A 15,616-nucleotide genomic window follows, 5' to 3' on the forward strand; every position below is an offset into this window, starting at 1 on the left:
GAGCAGCCAGGATTATAGGCATGAGCCACTAGTGCTTAGCACGCTCGCTCTCTCTCTCAATATATATATATATTTTTTGGTTGGTCATGGGGCTTGAACTCTAGGCCCGGGTGCTGTCCTGAGCTCTTCAGCTGAAGGCTCAAGCTCTACCACTTGAACCATAGCGCCACTTCTGGCTTTTCTGGTGGTTACAGTTTCACAGACTTTCCTGCCTGGGCTTTGAACCCCAATCCTCATAACTCTGTCTCCTGCGTAGCTAGGATTATAGATGTGAGCCACTAGCACCTGACCTTTCTGTATTTTTTTGATGACCCTTTTGCCCATTAAAAAATAACAAAAAAAGATTTGAATAGATTTGCTGAGTTTTTTTTTTTTTTTTTTTTTTTTTGTCGGTCGTGGGGCTTGAACTCTGGGCCTGGGCGCTGTCCCTCAGCTCTTCAGCTCAAGGCGAGCGCTCTACCACTTGAGCTACAGCACCACTTCCGGTTTTCTGGTGGTTTTATTGGAGATAGGAGTCTCACGGTCTCTCCTGCCCGGGCTGGCTTTGAACCACGATCCTCAGATCTTAGCCTCCTGAGTAGCTAGGATTACAGGCGTGAGCCACCAGCGCCCGGCTTGCTTTGAGTTCTTTATACATTCTGGATACAGGAGAGCTTTTTCCTAAGAGTTTATATATTGTGGATGTCTTTTATCAGCTCTGCAAATGTTTCTTTCATCCTGTAGCTGTCTTTTCCTTCTTTTTAGTGTTTCCCTCAGAGCAAAAGCTTTATTTTGAAGCCTAGTATGTATGCAAATTTTCCCCATTGTTTTTGGTATTCTTTGAACTTTTTCCTAGAGCACGAAGATGTTCATGTTTTCTTCTAAAACACTATGGTTTTTACATTTATTTATTTTTATTTTTATTTTTTTTTGTCGGTCATGGGGCTTGAACTCCGGGCCTGGGCGCTGTCCCTCAGCTCTTCAGCTTAAGGCGAGCGCTCTACCACTTGAGCTACAGCGCCACTTCCGGTTTTCTGGTTGTTTATTGGAGATAAGAGTCTCACGGTCTCTCCTGCCCGGGCTGGCTTTGAACCGCGATCCTCAGATCTCAGCCTCCTGAGTAGCTAGGATTACAGGCGTGAGCCACCAGCGCCCGGCATTACATTTATAATATCTTTAACTTTTTATTATAATTACAAAGTTGACTGATTTCTGCATATTCCATTATTTCAACACTTGTTGGAAACTTGTTTTTGTGGATATCTTTTCCTACTGACTTCAAATTCTTTGTTTTTGGTCGATCGTGGGGCTTGAACTCTGGGTCTGGGCGCTGTCCCTCAGCTCTTCAGCTCAAGGCTAGCGCTCTACCACTTGAGCCACAGCACTACTTCTGGCTTTTTCTGCTTATGTGGTGCTGAGGAATGGAACCCAGGGCCTCATGCATGGGAGGCAAGCACTCTACCACTGAGCCACCTTCCCAGCCCTAACTAAAATTCAGTGACTCTTTTGTATGTGTGTGATTCTGGAATCTTCTATCTTTACAGCAGTTCTTGAAATTGGGTAGCATGAGTCGTCCAACTTTTTCTTACAAAATTGCTTTGGATAGTAATTTCGTCCATTTCATATGCATTTTCAAGTCAGCTAGTCTCTATCTATAGAAAACTTTGCCAAGATTGTGAATGGAGTCCTATTTACTCTAAGATCACTTCAAGAGAACTGACATCTCCACTTTATTAAGTCCTCTAACCCTGGAACATGGTTTATCTTTCAACTAGATCTTCATTTCTTTCATCAGCATTTTATTTCCACACGGCAGATTCTGCATGTCTTACTAGACTTTTATCAAAGGTTTGTAGGGCTTTGTTTTCAATTATTATAAAGGACACTTTTAATTCCGCTTCATATTTCACTGCTATCATACAGATACGACTGACATCTCTGTTGACCTACAACTGCTAACAATTATTATAGGAGCTTTTTCTGTATTCCATGGGGCTTCTGTTAACTACAAATGGAGATAACTTTTATTCCTTCCTTTCCAGTTGATACTTTTTGTTATTGTTGGTTATGGGGCTTGAATTCAGGGCTTGGGCACTGTCACTGAGCTTTTTTGCTCAAGGCTAGGCTCTAGAGCTCCACTTCCAGTTTTCTGGCAGTTAATTGGAGGTAAGAGTCACACAGACTTTCCTGCTGGCTTTGAACCATGATCCTCAGTCCTGAGTAGCTAGGATTACAGGTATAAGCCACCAGCTCCCTGCTGTAACATGCTTTCTTTTGGTGCCAGTCCTGGAGCTTAAACTCAGGGCCTGGGCATTGTTCCTGAACTCTTTTGCTCAAGGCGAGTGCTTGAGATAAAGAGTCTCATGGACTTACTTGGTTGGGTAGGCTTTGAACCACCGTTCTCAGATCTCAGCCTCCTGAGTAGCTAGGATGACAGGCATGAGTGACCAGTGCTTGGTTAGGAATACGCTTTTTTTGTTGTTGTTGCTTTGAAGTCTAGGCCTTCTAGTAGGATACTAAAGATAAGTGGTGAGAATGGACATTCCCTGCCTTATTTCAGGTGTCTGGTTCTGACTATTAAACATGTCAGCTTTGGGTGTTTTGTAAATATCATTTATCAGGTTAAGGGCATCTCTATTTCTGGCTTGCTGCTTTTGTTGCTGCTGTTATTTTCTGGCAGTACTAAAGACCCCACTCAGAGTCTCATACTTGCTAGGCTAGTGCTCTATTTTCCTTGAGTCAAGCCCTTAATTTTTCTTGGATACTTTAAAGATCTTATATTAATACTGCGCCTTGTTAAATGTTTTCTCTATGGCTGGGAAGGTGGCTCCGTGGTAGAGCGCTTGCCTTGCATGCATGAGGCCCTGGGTTCGAATCCTCAGCACCACATAAGAAAAAAAAAAAGCCAGAAGTGGCGCTGTGGCTCAAGTGGTAGAGCACTAGCCTTGAGCTGAAGAGCTGAGGGACAGCGCCCAGGCCCAGAGTTCAGGCCCCATGACCGGACCCCCCCCCCCCCCGCAAAAAAAAAAAAAAAAAAATGTTTTCTCTACATCAACTGATAGAAGAATATGGCAGATTATACCAACTGATTTTCAAGCATCAGGCTTATGGTCCTGGAGGCTCGGTTTGTCCACTTTGCCACACACTAATGCATCTGCATCCAGGGCCAATCAGCAGGTTGGAGACGGGTAAAAAACAAAAAAACACGAGGCTAGGAAGGTGGCTCAGTGGTAGAATGCTTGCCTTGCACGCACGAGGCCCTGGGTTCAATTCCTCAGCACCACATAAGGAGAAAAAGCCAGAAGTGGTGCTGTGGCTCAAGTGGTAGAGTGCTAGCCTTGAACTGAAGAGCTGAGGGACAGTGCCCAGGCCCAGAGTTCAGGACCCACGACCGACAAAAACAAAAACAAAAAACAAAAAATGGAATCTGTTCTAAATTCTGTGGAATCCAGCTTTCCCTGGTGACAGGAAAGGTTCCCTTCCTCAGCTCTGGGTGCCACTGTCAGTGCCGCAGCCCATGAAGCACGGTCGTAATTTGCCTAGGCACCAGGGCAGAAGGGAAAAAGAACAAATGGATTTCTCCCACCACCTCTGACCATTGGAAGGGTCCCTCAGACAGAGAGCTGCTCTTGGGGTTGTGTTCTCACGTGGAGTGTACTTCCAGGGTTCTGGCTGCCAGAGCCAGAGCGCAAGACACACAGAAGGGGGGAAAAGATAAGCTAGTCAACACTAGTTTGGCAAAACTTCAAATTCTGTTCTTGCCAACCTGCCCAATGGCATTTACATTTCAAAATCTTCACTACTCCCAGCATTCTCTTTAAGACTTTTAGTTGTATTAACAGAAATGGAAAGTGTTTGCTCTACCTCCCCCAGAACTGAAACAGGTCTTCCTATATTTAATTTCTGAAATAAGAAAGGAAATGTGAATCTTTTCAAAATTGAAGTTAAAAACTGCAATATTTTATTATAAACTTAACATTTTAAATTATATATTAATTTCCTGTAGGAAAACATTCGTTTTGAACGGATGAACAAGTGCTTTTTCACTTGGCAATTCTCAGAAATAAGTATAATTTCCTTTGTCCTATGGAGCATCAGCCCTATCAATGGTATCTGGTTAACTTAAACTGCAAGCTCTGATTTTTCACAAGAGATTAAATAGGTTCATGTTAGAAGAAACACATTATGAGTGAACTAAACAAAACTTCCCGAAATGAAGGAACTATAAAGAAGCAGATGAAAAAGAAACATGGCTCTCTGGAGAACAGAAATGTTTAAAAGGTCTTGACTGTGCTTTCTGTTTCAAGAATTAGAGTTCTTTATGGAAAGAGAGTTTGTCTCTTGTTACCATTATTGTATAGACAGAATTTCTTTATGTAGCTCAGATTGGCCTCAATTCTGATCTGAAGAATGTAGAGCTTCTATTAAGTAGCATCTTCCACATACCTATCAGTGTTTGCTTTCCTATGGCTTGTTATTGCAATTAAGAGACAGAAATGCCTACCTTTGCTATGTTCTTCGAAAAACCATGCTGAGATAAAGAGAGAGCTAACAGAGCAATTCCTAAGCTACTAAAGAAAATGTGAAGGTACAATCTGCCTTCCAGTTAGTAGGAGGCCTCATATGGAGGCTTGGCTCAGTGGGTAGAGTGCCAGCCACTGAGCAAAGCATTTGACTACCTGCCTCACAACAAAACAAAACAAAACAGGAGGTCTTGTATAGATGACTAGGAAGTAAGTATAGAACCCAATGTTTACTCGAAAGATTTATTTAACTGAGATGATGAAAGGACTGTCAACCTTGGCTTCTGAAACTGGTAAAACTCAGCTCCTAAGACTCCTAAGAGTTTCTGGCTAAACAGAAAAAAGAAAGGCAAATTATCTGGAATGTCTAATTACTTATCAGAAGAAATCAGAAGAGGGCTGGGAATGTGGCTTAGTGATAGAGTGCTTGCCTAGCATGCATGAAGACCTGGGTTCGATTCCTCAGTACCACATAATCAGAAAAAGCAGGAAGTGGTGCTGCGTTTCAAATGGCAGAGCACTAGCCTTGAGCAAAAAGAAGCTCAAGGACAGTGCCCAGGCTCTGAGTTCAAGCCCCAAGACTGGCAAAAAAAGAAGAAAAAAAAAAGAGAGAGAGAAAAAGCCACGCAGCTTTTGGCTCGTGTCCATAATCCTAGCTATTCAGGAGGCTGAGATCTAAGGATTGTGGTTCAAAGCCAACCCAGGCAGGAAAGTATGTAACTCCAATTAACCACCAAAACCCAAAAGTAGAAATGTGGGGCTGGGAAGGTGGCTCAGTGGTAGAGTGCTTGCCTTGCATGCATGAGGCCCTGGGTTCGATTCCTCAGCACCACATAAGCAAAAAGAAAAAAATCCGGGAGTGGTGCTGTGGCTTAAGTGGTAGAGCACTAGCCTTGAGCTGAAGAGCTGAGGGACAGCGCCCAGGCCCAGAGTTCAGGCCCCATGACCGGACCAAAAAAAAAAAAAAAAAAGGTAGAAATGTGGCTCAAGTGGTAGAGCACTAGCCTTGAGCAAAAAGGTCAAGAACACTGACCTGGCCCTGAGTTCATGAACTAAGATAGCACCCACATCCCACCCCACTCCCCAAAAAGAACTTCTACTTTTTTTTGGTCAGTTGTGGGGCTTGAACTCAGAACCTAGGATCTGTCCCTAAGCTCTTTGTGCTCAAGGGTAGCACTTTGAACTACAGTGACACTTCAGATTTTCTGGTGGTTAATTATAGATAAAGAGTCTCATGGACTTTCCTGCCCGGGCTGGCTTTGAACCGTGATCTTCAGATCTCAGCCTCCTGAGCAGCTAGGATTACAGGTGTGAGCTACCAGCACCCCAGCCTTTTCTACTATTCTTAAATGTTAATGAGGACTTCAAAGAGCTATTGTTTATGTGAGTTGCATAAAAGAAATATACAACCAAGAAAAATGTAATTCATGGGGCTGGGAAGGTGGCTCAGTGGTAGAGTGCTTGCCTTGCATGCATGAGGCCCTGGGTTCGATTCCTCAGCACCACATAAGCAGAAAAAGCTGGAAGTGGGGCTGAGGCTCAAGTGGTAGAGCGCTAGTCTAAAGCTGAAGAGCTGAGGAACAGCGCCCAGGCCCAGTGTTCAGGCCCCATGAAAGACAAAAAGAAAAAAAAAGAAAAATATAATTCATTAAAAGACAAACTCATTATATATTAATATAACCAATATCATCATGAAAAAAAGTCACTACACTTTCTTAGAAGTTTCATGGAAGGGTAACACTGTTTTCCACTCTTATAATTCTCTATTATAATATCTGGTTCAACATAGATGGCTGTATTCTAGTAACTGTTACTGCATTAAATCTGTTGAGGGAGAACTTTAAAATTCAGCTTTATACAAACAAGAAGTTGGAAGAAATATATTTATCTACTCATTTGGTTTTTTGACACAGGGTCTCACTATGTAGTCCAGGATAGATTGGAACCCACAATCTCCCTGCCCTACTTCCCAAGCATTGAAATTACAGACCTGTACTGTGGCTACGCCATGACTGTACACCAAACTTTAGCAAGCAAACTTTTCATAATCAATTGCATGCAAATCCATCTGTCTGGGGCTGGGAAGGTGGCTCAGTGGTAGAGCCCTTGCCTTGCATGCATGAAGCCCTAGGTTTGATTTCTCAGTACTACTTAAGCAAAAAAGCCAGAAGTGGTGCTGTGGCTCCAGAGGTAGAATGCTGGCCTTGAGCTGAAGAGCTCAAGGATAGCGCCTAGGCCCAGAGTTCAGGCCCCATGACCAATAAAAAATAAATAAATAAAAATCCATCTATCTTGTACTTTAAAAGGATCTCTCATTCCTGAATCCGTTTCTAACACCATACACCGAGTTCTTGGAAAACGTTGGTCCACTGATTTACGTAGATATCCCAAAACTTCAAAGTCTTAACTATCTTTAGAACAATCTAAGGATTGGAGAACTGTAAGTCCCAGGACTCTAAATCTTCCAAAAGTCTAATTCTAATTTAAAAGCCTGAATTTTGCCATTTGTAATCAACACTGTCAACTGTTTTAATGAACAGATTCACTTTGCTCCATTCTTAGGAAAATGGCTGCCAATCACACATGTCTGAGCAAACCAGTTTGTCAGTTGTTTTTTTTTGGTCAAAACAGTGTTCCCTAAAAAAAAAAAAAAAAAAAAATTAGTAGCTCTGTGGGCAACTCAACCACACAAGTCCTTTTTCTAAAGATGGACAGCATGTTTTGGTGTGCAGCAGAAAGAAATGCTTCAAGTAAACCCTGTTTCATCACCCAAATCCTGAAAATATGTTTACGTAGGGGTTTATATTTATTGTAATGAGTGAATTTTTACTTCTTGAGCAAAGACATTCTTAACTGAAACTGGTGGTTAAAAACTGTACTTGGCAATGAGAAATATGATTTACCACAAACCTATTATCTCCAATTAATCACGAGAAAACTGGAAATGGTGTTGTGGCTCAAGTGATAGAGTGCTTGTCTTGAGCTGAAGAGCTCAGGGACAGCGCCCAGGCCAAGTTCAAGCCCCACAACTGACAAAAAAATAAAAATTAAAACACACACACACACACATTTGCTTATTGTGTGATTTGCTTAAATGCATCAAAAAGCCTTATTTACTCCATTTTATTTATTTTTGGTTAGTCATGGGGCTTGAACTCTGGGCTCTTCAGCTCTTTAGCTCAAGGCTAGAGCTCTACCACTTGAGCCACAGCACCACTTCCAACTTTTTCTTCTTATGAGGTACCAAGGATTCGAATCCAGAGCCTCATGCATGCAAGGCAAGCACTCTACCACTGAGCCACTTTCCCAGCCCCCAAAAGCCTTACTGAGCCTAGGTACCCCATGATATTTTCCCCAAAATGATCATTAACAGACCAGGACTCTAAATGAGAAGCTTCAGAAACTGAAGACAAACAACACGTATCATTTAATAATTAAGATACAAGATAACTATGGCTCCAACACTCCCATTCATACACTGCACCAGCATTGGTTAGACTGCCTGAGTCCTAGCAACCATTTAAGTGCAAAAGAAATACTTTAGCCCCAGCTTTTTTTTTTTTTTAAAGCAGGGTCTAGGGCTGGGAAGGTGGCTCAGTGGTAGAGCGCTTGCCTTGCATGCCTGAGGCCCTGGGTTCGATTCCAGCACCACATAAGCAAAAAAAAAAAAAAAAAACTGGAAGTGGCGCAGTGGGTCAAGTGGTAGAGTGCTAGCCTTGAGCTGAAGAGCTGAGGGACAGTGCCCAGGCCCAGAGTTCAGGCCCCATGACCAGACCCCTCCCCCCCAAAAAAGCAGGGTCTAATTTGAGGGCTAGCCTGAAATTCAAAATCCTTCAGCCTGTATCTCCCAAGTGCTGGAAGGCATGCACTGTCAAACCTGGCCTCAGCTGAGTCCTGTAGTGACTGCAATTCTTTTTTTTTTTTTTGTCTATCATGGGGCTTCAAGTTAGGGCCTGAGAGCTGACCCTAAGCTTTTTCTGCTCAAGGCTAGCACTCTACCACTTTGAGCCACAGCTCCACTTGTGGTCTTCTGGTGGTTAATTGGAGATAAGAGTCTCATGTGGGACTGGGAATGTGGCTTAGTGGAAGAGTGCTTGCCTAGCATGCATAAAGCCCTGGGTTCAGATTCCTCAGTATCACAAACAGAAAAAGCCAGAAGTGACGCTGTTTTTCAAGTAGTATAGTGCTAGCTTTGAACAAAAAGCAGCTCAGGGACAGTACCCTGGCCCAGAGTTCAAGCCCAGGACTGTCCCCATGCCTCTCCTCCTCCCCAAAAAGTCTTTTGTCTGGGCTAGCTTTGAACTATAATACTCAGATCTCAGTCTTCTGAGTAGCCAGGATTACAGGTGTGAGCCACCAGTGTCCGGCATGTCTGCAATTCCTTTACTTCTTTTAATTTTTTTGCTGGGATCAGTCCAGGGCTTTTTATTTTATTTTTTTTGCTAGGGATTGAGTTCAGGACTTCTTTCACTAGGATGTGCCTGATCACTGAGCCACATCCTAGGGCATGACTGCAATTCTAGCTGCCGGCTTCACGATAGCCTTATGGGAAACCCTGGGCTAGAACCACTCAGCTAAACCACTACCAAGATCCTGACCTTTGCAAACTTAAAGTTACTATTGTTTTAAACTACTAAGTCTTGGAGTAACTTGGTACACTGTACTAACAGCAAGAGAGTAAGTATAACAAGGTATCTAGAACCTAGTTCGGGGTAGGAAGAGCATAAAGCAGTCAAGGTAAGAATGTAGCTGACTATTTAAGGGTGTTCAGATTTTGCTGGCAGATTGTACTCCTAACAAGAAATCTAGGAATGTGGCTCACACCTATAATCCCAGTACTCAAGAGGCTGAGACAAGAAGATCTCAGGTTCAGGGTCAAACTGGGTTATGCAGTGAGACTGTGTCACAAAAATAAACAAAATAAATAAACCAAATTTTTAAAAAGACAGAGAGACTTTATGTATCCATCCACAAAGACTCTTCCAGGAGAGGAGTCAGATGACAAACCAAACTTTACTATACTAAGCTATACTAAACTATACTAAAATCAAATGAGGATTTATTCCTTTTTGAAAATGAATCAGTACTTAAGCATTCTTTCAAGTATGAAAGAAGTTCTTGCTCACGTTCTTTCACTAGATAAAGTATCTGTATGCAGGCACACTAGCTGTTTCTAGCAGGACACTTGAAGTAAGCAAGGCTTTCTCCTTTCACTTTCCCCTCCCGTTCTAAGATCCCAGCCTTTTAAGAGGTGCTCTTTTCTCCCAGGTTCCTTACATTCCCCTACCAAGAAAATACTGAGTTGTTCTTCAACCCCCACTTTTGCATGCCTTGGTCACTGAAGAAGAAAAAAACATTTCATGATTGTTTCCCACAGCCACTTCTATGTTTGAAATAAAACTTAAGTTCTACGACTTGATGCCACCTGAGCCATGATACAGGGACAGTTTCAAATTCTTAAATACTTCATTAGCTTTTTTCCTTGACTTCCAAGAATACAGCCTTGCCATTCCTTCATTCCTAGCTGGCTCATTATCCTAGCAGATTGTAGTCTGCTCAAAAGGAATGCTCTCTAAGCCTCTCTATCTGCAGACAAGTGCATGAAAGAGCTCAGTTTGCCTCACATTTCCCAAGGCCGCGAGCACTCCCTTTGATTTATTAGACAAAGGTGACCAAACCCTAGACCAAAGATACTGTGGCCCTTTTATAGAACTCCTGAACTGTCAGCCTTCATTACCAATCTACTTCCCATGTACAGCATCCTTTCCTGCTAGAGCCAGGAGGAAGGCCACTTAAATTTAAAAAAGAAGAAACAAAAGGCCTTGGTGGTGAAGGGGAGGCATGGAGAGATGACGCCACTTGCACAAGCTTGCTTGTTTTTTCACCACTCCTGTCTCCAGATCACATGAAAAGATTAAGCACTGTGTCCTCAGACCCCGGACCCTGACTTCTGTTAAAAGGGTAAAAACAAAGAATAGGAAAAGAAAGGAAAATAGAGCCTTACAGCCTCCTTGACCAGTTTTCTACTGGATTCCACTACTCCGTCTGTCAATGTAAACTCCGTTTTAATCATCTCCAGCACATTGATAGCTGATTCCAATGGTGTGAGCTCAGCCTCCATATCAAAGGAACAGTCTAGGACAAAGCAGAGTTTTCACTTTAAGCTCTTTTCTACAGAGAGGAAAAGTTATGCCCATATATAGCGAGATATATGTATACATATATATATATATATCCCTATATGTATATATATATATACACACACATATGTATATGCACATTTATATATACACATTATTTATGGGAAAGGAACATGCAAAGATAGTAAGATCCAGTTATTTGGAGATGTACTTGCTACAATGTTACATATATAGTAAGGGTCTAAATTCAAATTAGTGAATTTAAAGTGGTCAGCTTTTAACACTCTCTCTGTTTACCAGGGTTTTGAACTCCTGGCCTGTAGTTACCAATCAGAACTCAGAACTTTTGCTCACTGGTGCTCTACCACTTGAGCCTCACCTCCAGTTTGTCATTTTGGTGGTTACTTGTAGAGTCTTTAGGATTTTTCTGCTCAAGCTGGCTTCAAACTAGATCCTAAGATCCTGAGTGACTAGGATTACAGGTGTGAGCCACCAACAACCAGCGCTTTTAATACTTCAAGATGGCATGGTGGCTCGGTGGTAGAGTGCTTGCCTCGCATGCATAAGGCCCTGGGTTCAATTCCTCAGCACCACATAAGCAGAAAAAGCTGGAAGTGGTGCTGTGGCTCAAGCAGTAGAGTGCTAGCCTTAAGCTGAAGAGCTGAGGGGAGGGACAGCGCCCAGACCCAGAGTTCAGGCCCCAGGGCTGACAAAAAAATAAATTATATATATAATTATATATGTATATGTGTATATGTATATATATATACATACATATATGCATATATATATATATATATATATTTCCCCTCTTCTCCCTCCCCCCTTCTGAACTCTGGGCCTAAGTGCTGTCCCTGAGGTCTTCAGCTCAAAGCAAGTGCTCTACCACTTGAGCCACAGTGCCACTTCCAGTTTTCTGGTGGTTAATTGGCAACTTTCCTGCTCAGGCTGGCTCTGAATTTCGATGCTCAGATCTCAGCCTCCTGAATAGCTAGGATTACAGGTGTAAACCATCAGCACCCAGCTTAAGACAGATTATTTTTCCACACCTGCATTTGCCCCTCAGATTCAGAGTAAAGGCATCTATCTTCCTCTGATACGTGTGACCAGAAACAAGATCATCTGTTAAGCCTCAGTCAAATTCAGTTCAGTAAATAAATAAATAAATAAATAAAACAACGTGTTCGTACTCTAAAAAGCACTCTACAAGGGGGTGGGGTTGGGGATGTATTCACATTCAGGTAACTAGCTTTGGACAATAATAAAGTGAAGTGAGCAATTAACAGGTGGGACACACACATATAAAGAAATACAGCAAAGCTTTAAAAAAAAAAATCCAACTCAACCGGAACTGGACAAAACAAGAAACCAAATAACCCATTTTAGAATATAAGAGATCCCCGTGATGACAAGAGCGTACTTATTTTAACAAAGAATCCATCCTTCAGTCCCGGATCTAAGTTTGTAAAACAACAAAACCCTACTCAAGTAAGCTCGGGAGAAAAACCACCACCAGCAACAAAACAAAACCGCGAGAACAGCCATACCTAAATTCTCCCCTTCTTCAATGCGCGACAGACACTGCATAACACGCAGCAACCGGGACACGGCATGCTCCTTCCCCAAGGGCCTGACAAGCAAAGCTGGGAAAGAAAGACATGGTTGGCTCGGCGACCCCCGCAAGGCCCCAAGACCCCCGCCTCCTCGCCCGGGCCCGGCCCGGCCCTCACCCTGCATGATGTCCCGGATCTGTCGGAAGTCCCCGTATCGGCTACCCCGAAAGGCCCGCAGCGCCTCGTGGAAGTAGAACTTGAGCACCCAGCGGTTGACCGCCTCCTCCAGCCGGGCGTCCCCCGCGCCTCGCTCGGCCGCGGCCCCCAGCCCCGACTCGTGGCGCCCCCGCCGAGCCCGCCCGCCGCTCCGGGACGCCCGCCGGCCCGCCGCCCGCCCGCTGCGGTCACTGTTCCCGCCTCCTCCCGCCATTGCATCCGACCGCCGCACGCCCTCCCCGCCGTCCCCGCCCTCCCGTCCGGGCCGCTTCCTCGGCTGTGACGCCGCTGGGTCACGCACGACGCCCGGGCCGGAAGCAGGGCCCGCCGTCCCGGCTCCCGCGGCCATGATACGGGCAGCGCTCCAAGCCGCCCGCGGGCTTCTGGGAGCGAAAAGACGTGAGGGTGGTTGGGGGACGGGGGAGTCCTCCTCGGACGCCGTAGTTCCTGAACTGCTCGCCGCGGTGCGTTCTGGAACTTGTAGTCCGCACTACCCTGGGATGCTGAAAAGTCACTGATCACCCAGTAGTTCTGCTTTGAGTTTACAGAATTCTCTACTGGACACGCGGGACAAGTTAAAAACATTGAAAAAAATAATATTGAAAAATAGAAAATAACGTGTAGATTATTAGACATTTTGAGAATTGTGACAAGGAGCATAACAGACGAAAATTTAATAAATTGATATTTTAATAAATAATTTATAAAGCCAGCAAGATCCCAAACAGGGCCAATTGACACTCTGCTCAGGGCTGAGCAGGTGGCTTAGTGGTAGAGTGCTTGTCTAGCATGCATGAAGTGCTGGGTTCGACTCCTCAGTACCACATAACAGAAAAAGCTGGAAATGTCGTGTGACTCAAGTGGTAGAGCACTGGCTTTGAGCAAAAGAAGCTCAGGAACAGTGCCCAGGCCCTGAGTTCAAGACCCAAGACTGACCAAAAAAAAAAAAAAGCAATGGATAGCTAACACATTTTTAGATGGTGTTTGTTTTTTCTTTATTGGGAAATAGTCATACACAAGAGTTCCAGATTATTTTCCAAAGTAGTTGCACCATTAACACTTCTATATGTTTCCATTAAGTAAGATTTACTATTGCAACATTATAGTGAACAGAGTTAGATATATATGTATACATATATAACTATCTTTTACATTACCCAAGATACACACACACACACACACACACACACACACACACACACACACACACACACACACACACACACACACACATAACTACTGCTTCAGCTGCACCCTGGCCCTTTAGTTGTTGTTGTTGTTAATATTATTTTATTGTGCTGGTGCTGGGACTTGAACTCAGGGCAATTTCATTGTTGCTCAGCTTTTTTGCTCATGATTTACACACAACCACTTGACCAATACCTCCAGTCCTAATACATTTGTTGGATGAGATCTCATACCTTTTACCTAGGAGCCAGCTTAGGCCAAGATTCTCCTTCCTCTGCCTCCTGCATAGTTAGAATTACAGATGTGTACTGCACCACTTAACTTGTCTATTGAAATGAATTCTTGTTAACCTTTTACCCAAGCTGGCCTCAAACCCAGGTCCCACTAATCCCTATCAAGTAGCTGGGATTATAGGCATGCATTTGCATGCTGCTCCGAACCCCCCCCCCCAAATTTTTTTTTTATTTCACTCTGTGGTCTCTCTTTTATATTCTCTGTGGAGTGTGTTTATTTTTTTAATTTAATTTAATTTTATTTGTGAACATACTGTACAGAGGAGTTACAATTACGTGGGCAGGATAATGCGTACATTTCTTACCAAGCATTGCAGCCTCCTCCTTTGTTTACCCTTCACATCCCTTCCCAAAGTGTAGTATACCCAAATTACTTCAGTGTAGTTGAATCTACCATTTTCCTTCACAGAAGCTTGTTGAACTCATTTTTGTTGTTGTTGTTCAGAAGCTATGAAGATATTTGCCTATATCATCCTCTAAAGACTATAGATTTTAATTTTTCAATCCTGGGGCTTGAACTCTGGGTCTGGGCATTGTCCCTGGGCTCCTTTTCTGTTTGCTCAAGGCTGGTGCTCTACCACTTGAGCCACAGTGCCACATTCAAAAAAAGTCTCACAGACTTTCCTGCCTGATCTGACTTCAAACCGTGGTCCTCAGATCTCAGCCTCTTGAGTAGCTAGGATTAGAAGCATGAGCCACAAGTACCTGACTTCATATTAAGTCTATGTACTGGAATTTGATGATTTCACGTAATATGAAATAAGGTACAGTTTCCTTTTTTTTTTCACAGAGGTATCCAGCTGTCTTAGAACCTTTGGTGAAAACTATCTCCTGTTCCATGTCTCTGTAGAGCCATCTTTATTATAAATTGTGTGTGTGTGTGTGTGTGTGTGTGTGTGTGTGTGTGTGTCTGTGTCTGTGTCTGTGTCTGTGTCTGTGTCTGTATGTGTATGTGCATGCATGCTGGTACTGGGGCTTGGACTCAGGGCCCTGGGTGCTGTCCCTTAGCTTTTATTTTTATTTTATTTTTTTGGGTCCGGTCGTGGAGCCTGAACTCTGGGCCTGAGTGCTGTCCCTCAGCTCTTCAGCTCAAGGCTAGCTCTCTACCACTTGAGCCACAGCGCCACTTCCGGCTTTTTTTCTTTTTGCGTATGTGGTGCTGGGGAATCGAACCCAGGGCCTCATTCATGCAAGGCAAGAGCTCTACCACTGAGCCACCTTCCCAGCCCTCCCTTAGCTTTTCTGCTGAAACTGGCACTCTACCACTCACTTCTGGCTTTTTGCTAGTTAATTGGAGATAAAAATCTTACAGATTTTACTGCCCCAGATGACTTCTAACCACAATCCTCGGGTCTCTGCCTCCTGAGTAGCTATGATTATAGACATGAGCCACCAGTGCCTGGCAGTGGTAGCACTCTTCTTTCTTTCTTTCTTTCTTTCTTTCTTTCTTTCTTTCTTTCTTTCTTTCTTTCTTTCTTTCTTTCTTTCTTTCTTTCTTTCTTTCTTTCTTTCTTTCTTTCTTTTGTGTCTGCCGTGGGGCTTGATCTCTGGGCCTGAGCACTGTCCCTCAGCTCTTCAGCTCAAGGCTAGCTCTCTACCACTTGAGCAACAGTGCCACTTCAGTTTTCTGGTGGATTATTGGAGATAATCCAGCCTTCCCCGGGCTGGCTTTAAACCTCGATCCTCAGATCTTACCCCCCTGAGTAGCTAGGATTACAGGCATG

At 43.6% G+C, this 15,616-nt stretch overlaps 1 protein-coding gene across 2 annotated transcripts in view; it reads right to left on the reverse strand.

Moving 5' to 3' along the window:
* Positions 1-12,760, reverse strand: part of LOC138807055 (telomeric repeat-binding factor 2-like) — a 32,626-nt gene extending 19,866 nt beyond the window's left edge. For both annotated transcript variants that reach the window (XM_069992636.1, XM_069992635.1), the window contains exons 1-3: positions 12,373-12,760; positions 12,190-12,285; positions 10,507-10,637 (exon numbers count right to left, since the gene is read on the reverse strand). In XM_069992636.1, the coding sequence (XP_069848737.1) occupies positions 10,507-10,637; positions 12,190-12,285; positions 12,373-12,760 (615 nt within the window). The remainder of the gene's footprint in view (positions 1-10,506; positions 10,638-12,189; positions 12,286-12,372) is intronic.
* Between the last annotated feature and the right edge of the window lie 2,856 nt (positions 12,761-15,616).

The sequence above is a fragment of the Dipodomys merriami genome, unplaced genomic scaffold, assembly GCF_024711535.1.
Source record: "Dipodomys merriami isolate MVZ:Mamm:240054 unplaced genomic scaffold, mDipMer1.0.p SCAF_41, whole genome shotgun sequence".
Taxonomy (NCBI): Eukaryota; Metazoa; Chordata; class Mammalia; order Rodentia; family Heteromyidae; genus Dipodomys; species Dipodomys merriami.